At 36.9% G+C, this 20,904-nt stretch overlaps 1 protein-coding gene across 1 annotated transcript in view; it reads left to right on the forward strand.

The window, feature by feature from the left end:
• The first annotated feature begins 911 nt into the window (after positions 1 to 911).
• Positions 912 to 20,904, forward strand: part of GAS2L3 (growth arrest specific 2 like 3) — a 39,144-nt gene continuing 19,151 nt past the window's right edge. The window contains exons 1-4 of the mRNA XM_047742627.1: positions 912 to 1,047; positions 1,378 to 1,504; positions 15,191 to 15,238; positions 20,223 to 20,391. Coding sequence (XP_047598583.1) covers positions 15,215 to 15,238; positions 20,223 to 20,391 — 193 coding nt within the window. The 5' untranslated portion in view covers positions 912 to 1,047; positions 1,378 to 1,504; positions 15,191 to 15,214. The remainder of the gene's footprint in view (positions 1,048 to 1,377; positions 1,505 to 15,190; positions 15,239 to 20,222; positions 20,392 to 20,904) is intronic.

The following is a 20,904-nucleotide window of genomic DNA, read 5'->3' on the forward strand; positions in this document are numbered from 1 at the left end:
TCCAGTCTTTAATCTTTCAAGAACTACTATTCCCAGCACATTCCAGTTGCTCTCACATCTCTGGAACCATGTGTTCTCTTTGCCTGGAAAGCGCTCCTTATTCCCAATTATCCTTGCTCTTGTCAGATTCCTAACCATCCTTCAAAACTCAGCACCTTTCAAACCTCTGACTATCACCTTCCAAGACTGTTAGGTGGTCCCTCCTTTGCAGACCTCCATTAAACCTTTACCAAGGCACTGAGCACTTTGAAGGGCGGCATTGTCTTCTTCATTTTAGTTTCCTCAGCAATGCAGCAGCAGAATCTCATTATTTTTTTTAAGATTTTATTTATTTGATAGAACAAACACAAGTAGGGGGAACAACAGGCAGAGGAAGAGGGAGAAGGAGTCTCCTCACTGAACAGGGACCCTGGCATGTGGCTTGATCCCAGGACCTTGGGATCATGACCTGAGTCAAAGGCAGACGCTTAAGGACTGAGCCACTCAGGCTCCCCATTCTCATTGATTTTGATGAGTGAATGAAAGAATAAATTCTAGAGAGAGAGAACATCATTCCACACCAAAGCCCTCATTTTACAGATGAGAAACTGAGGGCCAGAGAAGTGACATGATCTGACCAAATCGAACTAGGAGGGAAGGGCCTGGGCCTCCAGGCTTTGACTCTGACGCCCCCCCCATTAACAAGTCACATTACAGTTGCTGTTATACAGACCTTTTAATTGCTACACTGAAGTCCAGTCTCTGCTCGATTTCAACCTTCCGAGCTAGTAAGCATCCCTCATTGTGATGAGGTTTTTTTTTTAACCCCCTTCCTCGTTTCTTGGGTTTCCTGAAGTAAGAGCCAACATCCTGTTTGCTTCCAGTTGTGGCCGGGAGTTCTCCATCTTTCAACACCGAACCTCACAGGAAGAGGGACCTCTCTCGGGAAGGTTTCTGATTAGGACTCCTATGCCTATGGGTGACAGTTTGTCTCCGGAAACCGTGGCGCCCGCACTACAGCGGGATCTCCAGCGGCTTACAGTTGGGAGGGGCTCTTAATAGATCTGGGTATGACTCGGCAACACCCTTGTACTCTACCCGGCAACTCTCCAGGATGTTTACAAGCGAGGTTGATTCACCTCTTCTGCCCATCGGGATAAATTTCGGGGCTGTTGATGTCGCCGGGGTGCCAGATGGGGGGACCTGCTCCATGACCAAGCCACTTCCCTTTTCCATGAAAAGCAGGGCTGTCCACCAGACTTGGAAGACTCCAACGGGTGGAAGGCGGGGCGCCCCGGCTGACTGAGGCGCGCGCGCGAGTCGCGTGCTCCCTGCGGCCTGGGGCGGGGCCTCCAGCCACGCCCTCCCTCCGCCTTCTGATTGGTCCTTTCGAAACAGGCGGCGAACCGCGGCGAGACCTGAGACCCGGAGGCGGCGGCGGTTGGTCAGGGGCGTGCCGGCTTCGCACAGATTGAACCTGAGATGTCACCCCGCAGGGAGAAGTGACCATCCCGCGCCTGGGCGGGTGAGTACTTCCCTGTTTGCTTTCTCTTTTCCTCGCGAGCCTCTCCTCGCCTTATTGGGGCTGTTGCGCCTCAGTCTGCGGGCTCGAGGATTCCCGGCGCTCCGCCGAGTCGAAGCGCTGGGTTGGTTGGATCTCTCCGCGAAATCCAAGACGCTCTGCGTTCGGCCCGCCGCGGAAGCCGCGTCCTCTGATTGGTCCCTGGGGCTGTCAAGGTGACGTTTTGCCTGTCCTGTCTTGCCCACCTCCGTGCGGCGCGAGGGGCAACAGGTGTGCAGGGGAGGGCGGGGGGGGTGGTGGGCAGCAGGTGCGGACGTAGTAGGTTGGGGAAGAGGTGTCAAACCGTTGTTGGTCTGCTTTAGAAAACGAGAGGGAGATCAGAACCTGAAGCTAGTTGAAGGTCTCCGGGGGCACCCTTATCCGCAGGCGCCCAGCGCATATAGGGTCACTTGATTCCTCAACACCACCCTTTGGAAGAATTAATATAGTCACAGACCTTGGAAAGAGAACGACACAGACAGTCATTTTCTCCTCTGGCAAAGTTTACAGCCTCTTCCCTATTTGTTCTCTCCAGTCCGGGCAGGGCTTTGCTTTCCCAGCTGCATCCCTTAGTTTGGAGGGCTGCCTTGTGGGGTAAAAGGAAGGGAAGGCTTGTAGATTGCCCTGGAAATCTGGGGAAGCTCTTGGAAGGTGTGGTTCCTGACGCAGTTACTCCTGGTTCCCAACTAATCTTTTCAAGTTGAATTTTACGGATTTAAGAGTGGTGTGGTATGCATGGCGGAGTTGCTGATCCAGTCCTTACCTTAAGTGAAGAGATGGTTTTTTGCAGGCGCAGTCCAAGTCACACTTTGGGTTTTGTTTTGCTCGCTTGAAGAGCTCTGACAACTACTTTATCAGAAGATAAGCAGTTGGTGAGCTGCTATGTGATCACATTTCTTGGGATTTAAATTATTAGGAATTGGAATTCTAGCCACCTCAGATTTTCTTTGGGAGGAGATTGGGTTGGATTTGAATGAAAAAGTGGAAACTGATGAGAATCTCCTAGCATATATTCTGATACAAGTTGTCTGATTCATCTGTTTCAAAAATTCATTAACAGCTTTGGATAGTAGCTGCTATTTTGACATTATTGATTTAAAAGTAATATTTCTTTTTAACATAGCAAAGTTGCTAAGCATGCAGGTTCTGAAATCAGGTTTACCATGGGTATGACCTTAGGCATATTTTTTAATCTTTCTAAGCCTAAATTTCCTAATCTATAAAAAAAAAAAGTTAACAATAGCTCCTACTTTATTGATAGGAGGATTGTCATGAGGATTAAATGAAATAAATAATCCACGTAAATGGTTTAGTACAGTGCCTGAGATAATAGCTATTATTATTTCTTACTGTTTAATTTGGATTAAAAATTTCAAGCTACACCCAAAGGACTGAGAGGCACAGCAGATAAAGGTAGTGCTAAAGACAGTGATGAGTTCTTATTCATTGAATAATTTAATACCTGTAAGCACTAAAAATAGTAATTGTTGCTATTATCCAAACACATTATACCTAGATGGTGCAGGTATGTGTTTTAGGTTCTTTACTTATATTAATGTTACACCTCTTAGTAATCCTGTAATGTAGTTGGTATAATCTGCACGTTATAGGTGAGGAAACCTAAGCTCAGAGAAAGTAAATAACCTACTGAGTCCACTCAGAATTCAGTCCACCCCGTTTTTTGTATGTGTCACACTGCCCTTCATTTATATTCCTGGTGTTACATAACTTCTCTGCACAGAGTTGTTTGTATAGCCCAGGTTCATTTCTGCCATGTATAGTTTTATTTTTGAATACTTCATAATAAAAAAAAAATAGTAAGAAATAATTTGTGATGGTAGATCAAAGTGTGTGATAAGAGAAGAATGTCAGCAACATAAATGCTATTACTAAAAACTAAATGAGTCTAATGGTATTTGGAGAATTGACCAGTTCAGAAGTAATGTTTCCTAATTTGTATTTTCCCATTTAGCTTTGGTGTATTCACTATATTTTTACTATGCAGTACTCTTCTATTATCCCCTCCTCACCCTCCTGTAAATCTCAAGTTTGGAGTTAAGAAAGTTCAGTTATTTCAATAATTTTTCTCAAGCCGACTGTTGAGGAGGGAAGTAAGGATTAAGGTTAATATGTATTGTTATAGTTTACTTTTAGTAACATGTCCGTGTATGTCTGTGTTTATGTGTTTTATTTCCTTATTACCTATTGCTTTCTATACTTTGATATCAGATATACCTTTACATACCTAAAGAACCATGTCATGTACATAGAATTTGAGAGAATAGGAAACTTGAGTCTGTCAGTAAGTTTATCTCACTTCCAGTTTCACAATTTTTAATCAAAATTTAACTGCCATAAAGAAATGCCTCGGAAGGCATGTTTACACGATAAGGCAGTCATTGCATTTGTATTTCTTTAGTGTTTCTCCTTCTAAAAATACAGATGTTATTATATTGTTACATAGTAGGTTGTTTTAACAGAAAGTTGCCATTTATTTTATCAATAAATTACTAATTTCTAAAGAACTAGAATGTAATAAAATGTAGCATATGCACTAAACATTAATTTCGTCTTTGATGTTGAAAGCATCTTAGGAATTTATAGTACCAATACCATTAGTCATATGGTAGATATTGCTGAAGTGTTGACTGATGGAAATTTCTGCCCACTATCACATAACATATACTTTTCTGTAACAGTATACAGTTAACTATGGTGAAGAGTCACTTTATGTAGTTTCAAACATAATGACTTTTTTTTTCTCCTGATGGGTGACGTGTTACAATTTTGGATCCTAAAAATAAAATTGGCTGTTGAAAAACTTGTTTGTGTTCAGAAGTTTTTCTTTTTTATACCTTCCCTCCCCCAATTTAGAAAACATTGTGATCCCAATAACATAATTGTACATGCTGTTCTGCAGGTTGCTTTTGGTCACATAACATCTTTTCATATCAGTAGATATAGCTATTATTTTTCAAGTGGCTGAATAAATCCACTGTATGAATGTATGACGACTTATTTGAGCAGTTTCTTGTTAATAGATACTTTATGTTGTTTTTACATTTCTTTATATTAGTGTTTGTGTATGGGTATGTTTTCTGTAGTCTTTTAGTTTATCATATATAAAGGCAAAATGTTTTAAGTTCTTTAAAATTTTTTTGATAAATGAATAGTTCTTTTGAACATAAAATTAAGTTATTTAGGTTAAATCTCTGTGAAATACTGCAAAGGAAATTTTCAAATAGAAAAGCAAAGACTCCCAACAAATGAATAGTCTTTATAATTTTGCAAATAACATGTGATGTTTTTATGAAGCTGTAAGAATCTTATTTCTTTCTCTTGAAAAATCTTATCTGCTTTGGAAGCTGCATTTTTCTTTAATGAGTATATCACAGATTTACTTCATTATTGTTTCATATGCCATTTAGTGATAAATGCAACATTTACTGTATTTAGGAGTAATTCTGGTACTAATTTAGCACTAATTTCTACACAGTAGTAGAAGTAGAGAATGTTCCCCCTATAAGGGTCTTATTTTAGAAAGTATAGAGTAAAATAAAAGCATATATTGCTGTGTAACCTAAATTAGGGAGGAAGTTTGGGAGGTGTTTTTTAAAAAATTTTTTTAAATAGAGGAATTGAATCTGAAATAGGTAGGAATGAGTCTGGAAGAAAGGAGGAGGAAGATTATTGCATGTAGATAGATCATCGGGCAAAGTCCCAGAGATGAGAGAGCATACTTGAAGGGTCTAAAAGAAGTTAAATATGGCTGGAGTGTGATGGTCTAGAGAAGATGCTAGAGGGGATTTATCAGGCTTTGTTAGCTTTGTTGAGGAGTTGGGGCTTTATCCTGAAGGCATTGGAGGGTCATTAAGGATTTTAAGTAGGGAAGGAGAAAGGTGTCCTCAGATGAGGGTTTCTGAAGGATCAATCTGGCTGCAGCACATGAAGAACAGGTTGGAGGCTTGCAAAGCTGTGAGAGGGTGACTATTTGGAACCTGTTTCAGTAAACCTAGAGAGAGGGATGATGATGACTTGAACTAGAGGGGTGGCCATAGATATTGAAGAGGAAATTTAGAGGTAGAAGCAACAAAGATGTGGTCACTGTTTTAACTGAGGAATGCAAGGACACAGTGAAAGTGTGGGAGAGGAAGGAATCATGGATGATCTATTTAACTTGGTGACTGTTGGTGCTATTCCCTGAAATAGTAAACATAGGAAGCCTTTGTAAATATGTAAATGAGGAAATGAATAAGTAATCTCAGTTATACAAAGGCAGGCCCATTTGATGATAGTGATGATGATGATGATGATGATGAGATGATGCTAGAGAGCACATAGCACAATGGGTTTTACCTATAAATTTGCATTTTGTTTGTTTGTTTGGTTTTATTTATCTTTTAGCATACTATACAGACTGGTGCCATTTTTCTCATTGCTTCAATATGTTGGATCACTATATCTTCCAGTCATGTTCTGGGTGCTTATTGCTTTCTTGGGGCCAAAAATCTTGACCCTCTGGGCACAGCTTCCTTTCTCCACTATTACTTTCCTATTACTCCTGGAACAAATTACCACAACTGTAGTGGTTGCAAACAACACAAATTTGTTATCTTATGGTTTGGGAGGTCACGAATCTGAAATGAGCTAAAAAAAAGATGTTATTAGGGCTTCCTTCTTTCTGGAGGATCCAGAGGAAGTCCCATTTCTTTCCCCTTTCCAGCTCTGAGAGGGCACCTGTGTTCCTTGTCTCCTCCTTCCATCTTTAAAGCTGACAGTGATGCTACTCAAATCTGTTTCTCTGCTTCTTTGACTTTTCTTCATCTCTCTTTTTAAAAAATGTATTTTTATTGAGATACAGTTGGCATGCCACATATTAGTTTCAGATGTACAACATACATGCTTGATATTTATATATATTGTAAAATGATCACCATGAAAAATCTAGCTAGCATCCATCCTCATACATAGTTATAATTTTTTTTTCTTGTGATGGGGACCTTTAAGATCTACTCTCTTAGCAGCTTTCAAATGTGTAATATAGTATTATAAACTATAGTCACCATACTATACATCACACCCCATGATTTATAAACTGTAGGTTTGTACCCTTTGAACCCCTTCACCCATTTTGCCCACCCCCTAATTCCTACCTCTGCCAACCACCAATCTGTTCTCTTTATCTATCAGCTTGGTTGGTTTATTTGTTTAGATCCCACATATAAGTGAGATCATATGGTATTTGTCTTTCCCTATCTGACTTATTTCACTTAGCGTAATGCCCTTAAGTCCTTCTATATTGTCACAAATGGCAAGATTTTATGGCTGAGTAATATTCCATTGTATTCATACACCACCTCTTTATCCATTTATCTGTCAGTGGACGCTTTGGTTGTTTCTGTATCTTGGCTATTGTAAACAATGCTGTAGTGAACTTGGGGATGCATATAGCTTTTCAAATCAGTGTTTTCATTTTCTTTGAATAAATACTCAGAAGTGGAATTGTTGGATCACATAGTAGTTCTGTTTTTCATTTTTTGAGGAAACTTCATACTGTTTTTCATAGTGGCTGCATAAATTTGCATTCCACTAATAGTGCAGGAGGTTTCCCTTTTCTCTACATCCTCACCAACACTTGTTATTTCTTGGCTTTTGGTAAGTCATTCTGACAGGTGTAAGGTGATACCTCATTGTAGTTTTGATTTGCATTCCTTGATGATTAATGATCTTGAGCGTCTTTCCATGTGTCTGTGGCCATCTGTGTGTCTACTATGGACAAATATCTATTCAGGTCCTCTGTCCATTTTTTAAATTAACATATAATGTATTATTTGCTTCAAGGGTACAGATCTGTGAATCATCAGTCTTACACAATTCACAGCACTCACCATAGCACATATCCTCCCCAATGTCCATAACCCAGCCACCTTATCCTTCCCACCCCACAGGCCCCAGCAACCCTCAGTTCTCTGTCCATTTTTTAGTCAGATTGTTTTGCTACTGAGTTGAGTTGGATATTAACTCCTTATCACATAAAAGATATGTAAATATTTTCTCCCATTCTGTTGGTTGACTTTTCATTTGTTGATGGTTTACTTTATTGTGCATCAGCTTTTTAGTTTGTGTAGTCCCACTTATTTATTTTGGCTTTTGTTGCCTTTGCCTTGGGAGTTTGATCCAAAAGATCATCTCTAAGACTGATGTCAAGGAGCTTATCACCTATGTTTTCTTCTAAGAGTTTTATGGTTTCAGGTCTCACATTCAAATTCAAGTCTTTAATCCATTTTGAGTTAATTTTTGTGTGTGGTATAAGATGATGGTCCAGTTTCATTCTTTTGCATGTGGTTGTCCAGTTTTCCCAATGCATTTATTGAAGAGACTGTCCATTTGCTATAACATATTTTAGGCTCCTTTGTTATATGTTGATTATAAATGTGTGGGTTTATTTCTGGATTCTCTAATTTTTTCCATTGATTTAAGTATTTGTTTTCATGCCAGTACCATGCCGTGTGTTTTTAAAAGATTTTCTTTATTTATTTTTTGAGAGAGAGAGAGACAGAGAATGAGCAAGCATATAAATTTTAGGATTGTTCTGCTCTGTTTCTGTGAAAAATGCCATTGGAATCTTGAGAGAGATTGCACTGAATATGTAGATTGCTTTGGGTAATATGGATATTTTAATTGATTCTTCCAGTTGAAGAGCATGGAATATCTTTTCATATATTTGCATCTTTTTCAATTTCTTTCATCAATGTCTTACAATTTTCAGTTTGTACAGGTCTTTTACCTTCTTGGTTAAATTTATTCCTGGGTATTTTATTCTTTTTGATGTAACTCTAAATGGGATTATTTTCTTAATTTCTTTTTCTGATAATTTGTTATTAATGTATAGAAGCAACAGATTTCTATGTATTGATTTTTAAATCCTGTGGCTTTACTGAATTCATTTGTTAGTTCTAAGATTTTTGGTAGTCTTTAGGATGTTTTATATATAATATCATGTAATGTGTAAATAATGACAGTTTTACTTCTTCCTTTCCAATTTGGATACTTTTCTTTTTCTTGTCTAATTGTTTGACCATGACTGCCAAATACTATGTTGCATAAAAGTGGTGAGAGTCGGCATCCATTTCTTGTTCTTGATCTTAGAGGAAAGATATTCAGCTTTTGACCACATGATGTTAGCTGTGGGGTTGTCATATATGGCCTTTATTATGTTAAATTATGTTCCCTCTGTAACAACTCTGTTGAGAATCTGTCTCATAAATTGGTGTTGAATTTTGTTAAACCTTATTTCTATATCTATTGAGCTGATCATTTGTTTTTTATTTTGTTAACATGGTATATCATGTTGAATGCTTTGTGGGTTTGAACCATCCTTGCATTACTGAATAAATCCCACTTGATCATGGTATATGATCCCTTTAATGTATTGTTGAATTCAGTTTGCTAATATTTTGTTGAGCATTTTTGTATCTATGTTCATCAGGAATTTTGGCCATGGCATTCCTCTTACATGGACTCTTGTGATTTCGTTTGACCTACCAAGATAATCACTCATCCCAAAGTTTTTAATTTACTCAATCTGCAATGCCCATTTTGCCCACAAAGTAGTGTATTCACAGGTTCTGGGGATTAGGATGTAAACATTTTGGGGAACCATTATTCTGTCTACCACAAATGGAGTTCATTAAAGATGGGATAAAATTGTACTTGTTCACTGAGGCACAGAAGTTCCTGAGTAGCTCATTGCTTCCAGAATCCATGCCCCTTGGCACAGCTATTCTATGCTTTTCACTTGGACCCTCTGCCTATACACCATTCTTTTTTTTTTTTTTTCTTAGTGATTCCTTTGGTTATCAGGCATCTCACTTGACCTGCTGGTACTTTGACTAGTAACCATTGTACATATTCCACCTTGGACATGCTGGCTGAGAGGCAAAATAATTTATCAGTTCATGTCACGTGAAAATAATAAAGAATACAAAAAATTAAAAAAAGAAAAAGATCTCCCAGTAGATACTTGTCTATGATTTAGCTGGTTCCAAGCTGCTGTCACATTTTGTTCCACAGCAGAAACACTGTGGAGAAGAGAGACAACCCAGTTTTCCCTAGAGATTTACCAAAAGTGTTTCCTAAACTTTAGGCTTGAATACTCTTTCAATACTGCTTCTAGCAGCAGTCCAGGAACTTACAATATAGTTGGCAAAGCAATACACAGAAACAACACAAAATGGTATGAAGCACTGTAAAGGCAAGATATTGGGGAACTGCTATGTGAATTCAAGAGCTAAAGATAGAATCAGAAGTAATTCAGTCCAGTCAGGAAGGGCTACTGGGAGGAGGTTAATCAAACAAATTATAAGCCTGGGTTAGTTAAGATGATGAAGAATCTTTTCAACTATTCTTTCTCTATCTCCTATGCTAACTTCTTCTCAGGACTAATATTGGATTTTCTCAGTTTTTTCTCTTGTTCTTAGGCCCTTATTACTGCTTTCTCCATTTCTTTCTCAAGACAGAAGAAGAATTATCTCATTCTTCTTAATAGCTTTACCTCCCAAGTAATTTCTGACAATTTCTACCTTCTTTTAAACTTTCTTCTCAGCTCTAGATTGTTATTACCATCTGCCAGACAAACACTTCCACTAGAATGTCTTTAAAGTCTTCTCAAATTAAACATGATCAAAACACAGTGCTTTTGACCTGTCTGTATTGTGTTCCCTGTCTCGATTTGTTCACACTCTTATCATCCTCACCTCAATAAATGCTCCCACTATGTATTTGCTCAATTGCTTAAGCCAGAAACCTGGGAGTCACTTTTGACATTTCACTCTGCCCTTCCATCCCTCCCTTCCACCCCTTGTCTCTAACCATTATCAGGTCTTGGTTCTGACTAAAGTGGATATCAACTCCATCCACTTCTCTAGAGTGGAGATAATGTTGCTGTTCTAGTTCACTTACTGTTTGTCACCGAACTACTGTAGTCCTGCAGATTTCCTAACTCTTCCTTGCCAGGCTCCTCTCCATCTCTTTACCTGTGTGCTCCCATTTCCTATATGGTCTCACTGTTTCTACCCTCTCCATGTCTCCTTCTTTCATTGTTTCCCCTGGTTCTTTTCCCCACATCTCTAGCCACTCCCCTTTCTGTTTCTTTCCCTGTTTCTCTGTTAAACCCATCACTATTTCACTGCCGTCTTCCACTCTCCCCCTCAAAGAGCTCTTTTGAAACTCGGAATTAGATTGTCTCTCCCTTGGTTAAAGCTCTCCCATGGCTTCTCACTGCACCTAGAATAAAATCTAATTTCTTCAGGAGGCCTAGTGGGATGGGGCTGCTGCCCAACTTTTCAGTCCCCTCCCAGGCCACAGATTGCCCTTGCTGCAGCCATGCCTGCTTCTTTCGGTTCTAGGAATATGCCACGTTCTCTCCTCAGAGTCTTCGCAAAAATAATTCTCTGTACTTAGAACTCTTCCTCTCATTCCCTAACTCCTACCATTCTTCAAATTCATGTTTTCCCTTCAGCTAAACCATTTTTAAGCATTCGATCTAAGTCTAAGGTAGGCCCTGCTGTTTCCTTCCCCATTCTTTCCTTCAAAGTAAAATGATCAAGATTTAACTCTGCGTATTCATTTGTGTGGTTGCTTTTTAAAAATTTCCCGACTGGTGTATTAGTTCCATAAAAGCAGTCACATGTCTGTTACGTTCATTACTGTGTCTCTTGGTTGTGGTCCTAGTTCATTAAAGAGGAAGAGTAAATGCTTGTTGAATCAATGAATGAGTGTTCACCCCATGGAAAAGCATACAGACTGAATAGTGATGTAGCCACAGAAGTGAACAAAACTGAGGGAGGACAGCGAAGAGACAGACTGAATGGAGCAAAGGGCTGATGTTAGATAAGTTCCTGAAGACTTGTATTCTAGCAAAGAGAACTGTGAGTCACAAATTCATATCTGAGTATCCTCCCCATGATGACATGGCTATTTTAAAGCTTTTGCTTTCACTTATAACTATATTTATTTATTAGTAAAAGAAGCTTCCCATATTATGTTTAATGATTTCTAGGTATTACTGGCCTTATCTCTTTTTAATTTGATAAGTTATATTAAATGAACTACAATCATGTCTTGTCAAAATATTAATCATATCAACTCATTTGTTAAGTGGTAGTTATGTGTCAGGTACTTCATGTGTGTCATCTCATTTAATTGTTATAATAACCAGGTGGAGGAGGTGGTGGTATCCCATTATACAGATGAGAACACTGAGAATCAGAAAAGTTAAGCACCCCAAGGTCATATAGCTAATGTGCTGGACCTGGAATTCAAACCAGCTGTGTCTGCTACTTTCTACTACCAGAGCTGGTGCTTTTATGATGTGTTATTTTAGTACATATTTTAAAAAATGAAATATCTTTGGTATGACTATAGCATTTCTATTTTCCCTATTAGGCAATTAGGAAATATTTAACCCAAACTTTAAAGCTAAGAAACTCACCCCCCACCCCGAAAAAAATCCAGATATCTTCTACAGTTATTTTTCTAAATGAAGCATTAAAAAATGATGAAATGGTTTTTGACATACAGAAAGGCATACAGACTAGTATAATAACACCTGTGTTCTCACCATTTATCTTGAAATAAAATCTTACTAGTGCAGTTGAAAGGCTTCTGGGCATTTCTTCCCGGTCTCATCTTTCTCCCACTCCTCAATAGTAAGCATTATCCCACTATCCCAATTTTGGCATTTATCGTATCTCTGAAGTTTATGTATTTTGGCAATAATCTGGTGTCTGAGTGCTAAATGTGGTATGATGGCAGTTAATGTCATTTTTTTTTAAAAGATTTTATTTATTTACTTGACAGAGAGAGAGAGATCACAAGTAGGCAGAGAGGCAGGCAGAGAGAGAGAGAGAGAGAGGAGGAAGCAGGCTCCCCACCGAGCAGAGAGCCCGACGTGGGGCTCGATCCCAGGACCCTGAGATCACGACCTGAGCCGAAGGCAGAGGCTTTAACCCACTGAGCCACCCAGGCGCCCCAGTTAATGTCATTTTTTTCCTGAAAAAACTTACCTTGTTTCTTTGCTTTTTTGTCATTTTTTCCCAAACCCTCCCCTCCCCCATGTGTACCAGGAATGTACTATTCCACCTTAGGCTCTCCCGTCATATCTTATAATGTGGGTGGGGGATAAAAATGTACTCAGTTTCAAAGCCTACAGTTGTGGGAAGAAGGATCTGTTCAACAGGTTGGCACTTTCTGCCATCATGATTTTAAGTTAAATTGGTATGAAGAGGCTAACCATAAATGATCTTGAGGACCTCATGACTGAAACTGTTTCTAAGATGAGTGGGTTAGGTCCAAATTCTGTTCAGGTTTCAGGTGGATGAGTGAGTGCCTTTTGCGTTTCTGATTTCCTCAGACTGTAAAAGTTTAGTTCTCTTCCTTTAAGATCTCTAATCCTGGTCTTGTGAATGATTCCCAGCAGGGTTACAGTATAGTTTGGTCAAATCAGAGATCTTCTTGCCCAAAGCTAAGGGAAAAGACTTCCTCAAGTTGTCAAAGAATTGAAATAGGTTCCTCCCAAAAGAGAGAAAGACAAAAGCAAAATAAAATAAAGGCAATAATTTGCTGATTAAAATGCAGCTCCAAAAATGAAGTGTTGCTGATTCATCATATTTGGTTTATGTGAGAAAAATAGAGACTGAGACTTTTAGGGAAAGATAGAAAAGAGGAAAATAGGTAGTAACAAAAAGAGTGGGAAGTAAGAATTGTGATTGTGGTGCAGACTTGGGATAGGGGTAACTGTAGAATAGATGCTACTCTTGGGATGAAATACCTGAGGACACAAAAATGGTTTAGAAAAAGAATAGTAAATGACTAGAAAGTATCAATAACTGGCTCTCAGGATCTGGAACATGATGAGTACTCATTAATTAATTGATTCACTGATACAATCTCATCAGTTTATAGAAGTTTTCCAATAAAAGCATGTATTTATATATGCGATAGTTTTTCATATATGAAGTTACATTATTGCCTATTTGAGTACAATTTATTAGAAAATTTCTTTTTAAAGGTAATATAGATGGTTATATTTTTGTCATCCTAAGAGGAGTTCTTTGTATTACACAAGTAGAATGCTTTGAAAAATATGTATAAAAAAGACTCTTCTGCTAAAGCTCAAGTGACTGAAGGTTTTGCACAAATTCTTCATTTCTTTTGTAAAACCAATTTTGTTGGATTTTCCATAAAAAGTGCAACTACGAAACATTTTTGCGATAGCTTCTTTGTGAATGTGTCACTGTTCTTGATTTGCACACGCCTTATAATTTAGGCCTTCTTTTGTTTTGGGTTGGCAGTTCCAACTGTCAAAGCTCTTGTCTGATTATGTGGGACTCCTTATTTTAATGGGAGCAGCTTCTTTGCTGCATTTTTAAAAAATAGTCTCAGAAGCTTCTTACTGTGGATCTTTGTTGAGGACAAAGAATTATTTATGCCAAAGGAAAATGTATTCCCCACTGAATTAGCTCGTGGGAAGCATAACAAGCTCATTAGTAATGCTCAATTGTACTTTGGCCTTTTGCTATGGTAGAGAGAAGGAAAAATGACATCAAAAAGGACATTCTGCTGTCCTTTGCCTTCCCGCAAAGAAAACGTGATTTAATATTAGACTTTTCAGTTAGATTTAGCTCAAGTTCAACTTTGGTACCAGAAGAAATGTTCCTGAAAGGAAAGTTGTATGTGTAGTTGATACTGTGCATGAGGTATGTTTGGCAAAACTTAGAGGAGAAAGTAACTTTTTCTTGGAAATTGACAGCATTATAGACCACTTTAATTTTTTTATAATGTTTTAATGGTAGTTTATAATAAAAAATAGACTAAAAAATAGACTAGTATGTTATGCTGCCATAAGCAATAAAAAAATCCTAGTTTTTATATAGTCTCTTTTATTCTGAGTGTTTTTAAGCTCTTCACCTTTTTTCCCTCTAAAATTACATTAAATAATTGTACTAACCTAATTAATTAAAATTGTATTTTTTTTTCAATAGATTTTGAAAATAGTACTTTGGAGTTAAAATTGCGGTTTCTTTTTTTTGTCTTTAGTATTTTATGTAGAAAACAGCTTATGAAAGGTTATTATGGGAAGGCATTGAGTATTGTTTTATAGTTAAAGTTGATATTTGTCTTTACTACCTTGTTGTCTGGCAGAAGAGGCTAATGGCTAAGCTTGTGAATTTCTGCAAAGTCCAGATGAATTTATATGATTTCTTTATAAAAATCAGATGAGGGATACTTGACTTCCGTATCAGTTGTTGTGCTGTTGGTGTTTATGTTTACAGGGGAAATTTGGGGGAGACTTTTATATGTGTTAAGTTTTATTGTCAGTTTTATTTTTCTAGCCAGATGCTTCCAGAATTACCTTGATATTAGCCCAGAAACTGTTTCAGGTCTTCCTCTTTTAAATGAGGAGTACTTTCATAAGTGAGAAGCTAGGAGTGATTATTGATTTCTTCTACAGTCACACTGTTCTAAATAGAAGAAAAAGTTTTAAGTTTTCAGTCAAATAGGAGACTAAAGCAGATTCCTTAAAATTTGGGTGTTGTGGAGTAGGAAAGCTACCATTATTTGCATATTAATGTTTTGTTCTCTTTTCAGAAAAGCAATTTCATTTCAATATAGATGACCATGCAACCTGCAACTCAAGTAAGTGTTTTTCTTGCGAAAATATGTATTTAAATTATGAGATAATAATTATGTGAGGTTATATAAAATTATAATAATTAGAATACTAAAATTATCCCACAATGTTTTTACTGTACTAGTTCTTTTAAGCATGAAATTTTAATAACAGAAATGACTGTATTTTAACTTTCTAGTTCTGAAAAGATTTTAAGCTTTCACTTATACAAATTACTTGTAAGAGTCAAAAATTCCTTAATCTCAGGAAACAAACTGAGGGTTGCTGGGGAGTGTGGGGGTAGGTATAGGGTGGCTGGGTTATGGACATTGGGGAGAGTATGTGCTATGGTGAGTGCTGTGAATTGTGTAAGACTGATGATTCACAGACCTGTACCCCTGAAGCAAATAATACATTATATGTTTATAAAATTTTTAAAAAGTCAAAAATTCCTTAGAATTGGTGTGTCCATCCTACTACCCTGGGAAGAGAATTGGAACATTTTATAATTTTCCTCTCCTTACAATTTAGTATGTATTTGTAATTAAAAGAGTTCTCAATGAAGACAATTATAAATTATTTTAGATAATTATGCCTGTGCCCTGTAATGCCTATAAATGACCAGACATTAAAACTTAAAATTTAAAGTTTTTTTTGCTTGTTTATTTGTTTTGGGTGAGGGGAAGCAAGATGGAGATAATTAGACAAACCAGAATAATCTTATATTTGAATGATTTCCAGAATTGGTATTTGCTATATTACTCTTATATTCTTTAAAAATTTTTTTAAATATAATTAGAATATGCTTGAATCTTAATTTAAAGATAAAAGTCACACTGAAATTCTGCCTATAAAGATGCAAGCATCTGATAATAAAATTTGCTTTGTGAAGTGAGAACTTCAGAATCAATCATTTCTGGTTCTGGTTCTGCCAACTCTGTAAGATTCCGAAAGTTTATTTTACCTCTGCATCCTCAGCTCCAAGGTGAGGTCGATGTTCAGGAAATCAATGGAATCGATGAGAGAACATGAGCAAAGTGCCTACTAGAATGTATGTTGCATAGTAGACACTTCAGCAGTTTGATTGTATCATTGGTATAACCAAACTCTCCACACATAAAACTGGACATTATACATTAATTAATGTATAATTATACATTATACATGAAACTCTTCCTTCCTTCCTTTCTTTTTCTTTTGAAAGAATGCTTTCAAGATGACAGTGGTGAAGATTAAAGATGATTTATTTATCAAATATTAACAACAATTCTGAATATGATCCTGCTTATATTCCCTCCTATGTGTGCTATGCAGCTGTATTAATAAAGAGTTCTATTATACTCTTTCCCTTTTGGGACTTGGGAGTCCATGGCAGTCTCCCAAAAGGTCTTATGCTTGCTCTTTGGGTCCTCTCAAATCCCCATTGAGTATGCTCAAAACTCTTTTATTACTCAAAACTATTTTTTATTCAATTATTTTGATTTGTTCTCTTTTTATCTAAGTCTCAGAAACGTCATCAGTTTCATGTTAATTATATTTTCTTGATTCTTTATTGGGTGCTTTTTATAATGGCTGCATTGACCATGTTTTTCTCATTCTACTCTAATGCCATTAATATTTTCTTAGCTTGGTGATTTTTCTTTATAGTTTTGTTTTATAGTTCCATGAAACCTTCTCTGATCTAGAGTCTATAGATTCATCTTTATTAATTCTTTTCTAAGAGTATGCTTGACATCTGGTCATGGATGTTTTTGCTTCTCTCTCTGATGAGTGTGAAAACTTTGTAGGATTTTCACCTCTTTCTCTGCTAATTGTATTAGACTGTTGTGTAGTTATTCATAAGTGCCTCATAGAGAGGAGACATTCAGTAGATAGCTTATCAGCTGATTTCTTGTTAATTTAATGTTAAGATCTTCCTTGCTCACTTTTTAAAATATCATTCATTCTGATTAGTAAATAAACATACGGTCTAAAAAAATCAATGAACAATTGTTCCTGATCTCTTTTGGGTCATACATAGTCCCCTTTGAGAATCTGACAAAAGGCTATGAACTGAGAAAAGGCCCATTTGTGTATAGGCATAAAAGTTTGCCTAATTGTAAGTTAAGTTTTTGTACGTACTCAAGTTCATCTATAGATTGCCTGTGGATTAACAATCTTTGCAATATGACAGCTTTCACATGTTTGAGGACAACATTTATACATACAGTTTTTGCTATTAACATCTAAATTTTAACAACATGAATATGATATTGACTAGCCCAGGTTATTACAGTCTTTTTTTGGCAAGAATAGGAGAATCCAAGTACTCTTATCCCTAATGTGGCAAGAAATTAGAGTGGCTTCTATTAATGTTAGCCTCTTCATTTTCACAAACAATTTTTTCCAAAACCACCCTTCTAACTGTATCACATCCTTCCTTGACAAACATTTGCAACTGCTCTGCCTTTTTTCAGCTCAGCCAAATTGTTAAAAGACAAATAACATTCTATTTGCTATAAAATATCTTCAACTGTAAGATACATCTTGATTTTGATGGTGCAGAGTCATTTGCTAATGCCCTCAATTATTTAACAAATATTTAACTGAATACCATGTGCTAACAGAAATAAGACATGCTTATGAAAGGAAGTTTTAAATAGTAAATCTTTGCTATACTCCCTTTGAAATAATTTTAAGAGAATTCAGAGAAATAAATAAAAAAAGACATCTTATCTTTTTCCTAAAACTTTTTATATCTTTATATATTTAGGGTTTCATTCCCTGATCTCTACTCTTAGTTCCTAAAATAATGGCCCTCAAATGAGTTATTTATTTATTTTTAATCTTTTGATATTTTTATTGAGTTTCGCTACTTCTGCTTCCCTCTTGTGGTATGTATTCATGTTTTTTTATTTGCTTCTCATCATAGGAACTTGGAAACAACTCTTTTTTTTTTTTTTTATTCCTCCAAAGTTTGTCTGGATTAACAATGGTGTTATGGATTTTTATTTCGTGTAGAAAGACTTGCCTTAAATATGCTTCAATAAGTTTAATATATTTTAGAGGGAAAATGATCTACATTTAAACATCAAGAAGGGAATAGATGCACTTGGTATTAACTATGCTCGTACCTCCTTTTTTAAAATTAAAAAACCTTTATTTTAAAGTAATCACAAACCTACAAAGTGGCTGTTAAGTGTAGAACAGAGATAGTTGTTTACTAAACCATTTGAGAATAAGTTGCCAGTCTAATGCCCCATTATCTCTCAATACTTTAGTGTGTATTTCTCACAAATAAGGACATCATCCTACACAACAGCAACGAAATAATTGGAACCAGGATATTAACGTTGGTACAGTATTGCCACCTAATGTCATGTCCCTTAATCTGTCTAGAACAGTATCTTTGCTTTCTTTAATGACCTTTGACACTTTTGAATATTAGAGACCATTTATTTTGTGGGATGTCTCTCAGTTTGGATTTGCCTGTTGTATTCTCATGATTAGATTCAGGTTATGCATATTTGGCAGGAATATCAGAGAGGGATACTGTGTTTTCTCACTGCATCCTTTCAGGTAGAATGTGATTTCTATTTGTCCCATTATTGATTGTGTTTACCTTTGTCACTTGCTTAAGTTGCCGACTGTTAGGTTTCTCTACTGTAAAATTACTCTTTCTTCTCTTTGTGAAAGTATTTTGTGAGGAAATACTTTGAAACCATATAAAAATCTCATTCCTCATCAAAATCCCAGTTTATTCATATATTTATATCTATATGAACTGATAGTTTTCTATTTTATTCAATGTGTAATACTCAAGTTGCTCTTGATTTAGCCAGTAGAAGAAGTCCCTTCTTGCTGACCTATCATTCTTTGAGCCTTCTTTGCTTTCTGGTAAAAGATATTCCAGTCACCACAGGATTCATTCTAGTTTTCTCTTATTCTGAGAGTTGACCTCTTATGGCTTGTGAGAAACTTGGCTTCCATTTGATAAATCCCTGTGAATATAACAATCTCCTATTGTTGCTACCACCCACTCCCTGAGTTAATATCTTTCTCAGCTCACTCGGGCTCTGACACCCTGCACTGGGATGTTCCCCCATCTTCCTGGGGACGCCCTCCTCATCCTACTCAGGGTTTGATACTGTGCACAAGGCTGTCCCCATGTGTAGATACACTCTCATCTCACTCAAGTTCTGGTCCTCCATTTCAAGCTTCCCTCCAGTGAGGATCCCTCATCACTTCACTTGGGCTCAAATACCCCTTCCTGAATTGATAAACTGAAGTCTTTTCTCTAAATAATCTTACACTAAAGCACTTCTAATTGTATTTCAAAATTTTGCAAGTGTTGGTTTGGTATTATGTTTAGGTCAATTTCTATTCTTAACCAGGGATTGGCCAGGTAGTAAATATTCTTGGCTTTGTGAGTAAGTAGGCAAAATTGAGGCTATTACATAGGTACGTAGATAACAACATGTAAAAACCATTCTTAGATTGTGGGCCTTGCAAAATCAGGTGACGTACCAGATTATTTAGAATTTTTTTAAGATAACACTGTTATTATGACCAGAAGTTATAAAATGCCACTTATGCATTTATTCATTCATTTATCCGTTGTATAACAAATGTTGTTCACCCCAATGCTAGATGCTACAAAGATGTATCTTGTAAGGCAGGTACCATTGACTGATTCTATAGCTGAGAGGCTGAAGCTGTGGTTCAAGTAATTTATTAAACTTAGCTAACAAGTGAAGGAAAAATATTATTTGTTGACTTTTATCCTGTAGTTCGATAGTAGAATCCATTCATTGATTAAGGATTCATTTATATTTACCACAGTGTTGAATATTGAAAATGTCTCGAGTTTCTGGATTCATAATTTGCTTCTAGTTTATAACCTTTCTGTGAACTGCCACAGTTTTATACATGTGCATATGATGTATGGTCTCTAATTCATCATTTAAATATAAGTGTGGGTTGCACTGACTTTTAAAAAGGTTGCATCCATTTGGTTGGTGTTTTCTTCAGGTATGGTTTGGAGAAGACCTGCCTCTAAGTCCACGGAGTCCTCTGACCCCCAGACATGGGCCAGGTTTGGCTGACGTTTGTCAGTATGATGAGTGGATAGCTGTGAGGCATGAAGCCACCCTGTTGCCCATGCAAGAAGATCTGTCAATCTGGCTCTCTGGTTTATTAGGTAAGGCTTGAAAAGATACTCAAAATTGTAGTTTTTTATTTACTAAATATTTATTGAGAATCTTACTCTTTGTTAAGGAGTGATTGTTCTAGAGGCTGAGGATACTCTAGTGAATGGAATATTTGATATGCTTGTTCTTGCAAGCTTACATTCCTGTTGGGGAGATATTTTAGTTCACCCTGAGCCTTAGGGCTTGGATAGTAAGAAAGGTTGAGGCTTAATAGAAAAGGTATATAGTAATCTTTGAATAATCAACATTTTCACTGCTAATGTTAAAACCTTTTTTTTTTTTTAATTTATAGGTCTGATTTGGGATCTCTATTACTGATGTGCTCCCCCATCTCATATAAGCATGAGATTCTGAGGGGAATATATATTGTAATTAAAATGATTGCTACTTCTGAGGGATTGAGGGGCAAAGGCATGTGAAACCTAGGAGGAAGTGTCAGCTTGGAGAATATCTGGCTTCATATTTCTTTATCCGTTAGACTAGGAGTGCTCTGAACTATCTCC

Source organism: Lutra lutra, chromosome 8 (genome assembly GCF_902655055.1).
Source record: "Lutra lutra chromosome 8, mLutLut1.2, whole genome shotgun sequence".
Taxonomy (NCBI): Eukaryota; Metazoa; Chordata; class Mammalia; order Carnivora; family Mustelidae; genus Lutra; species Lutra lutra.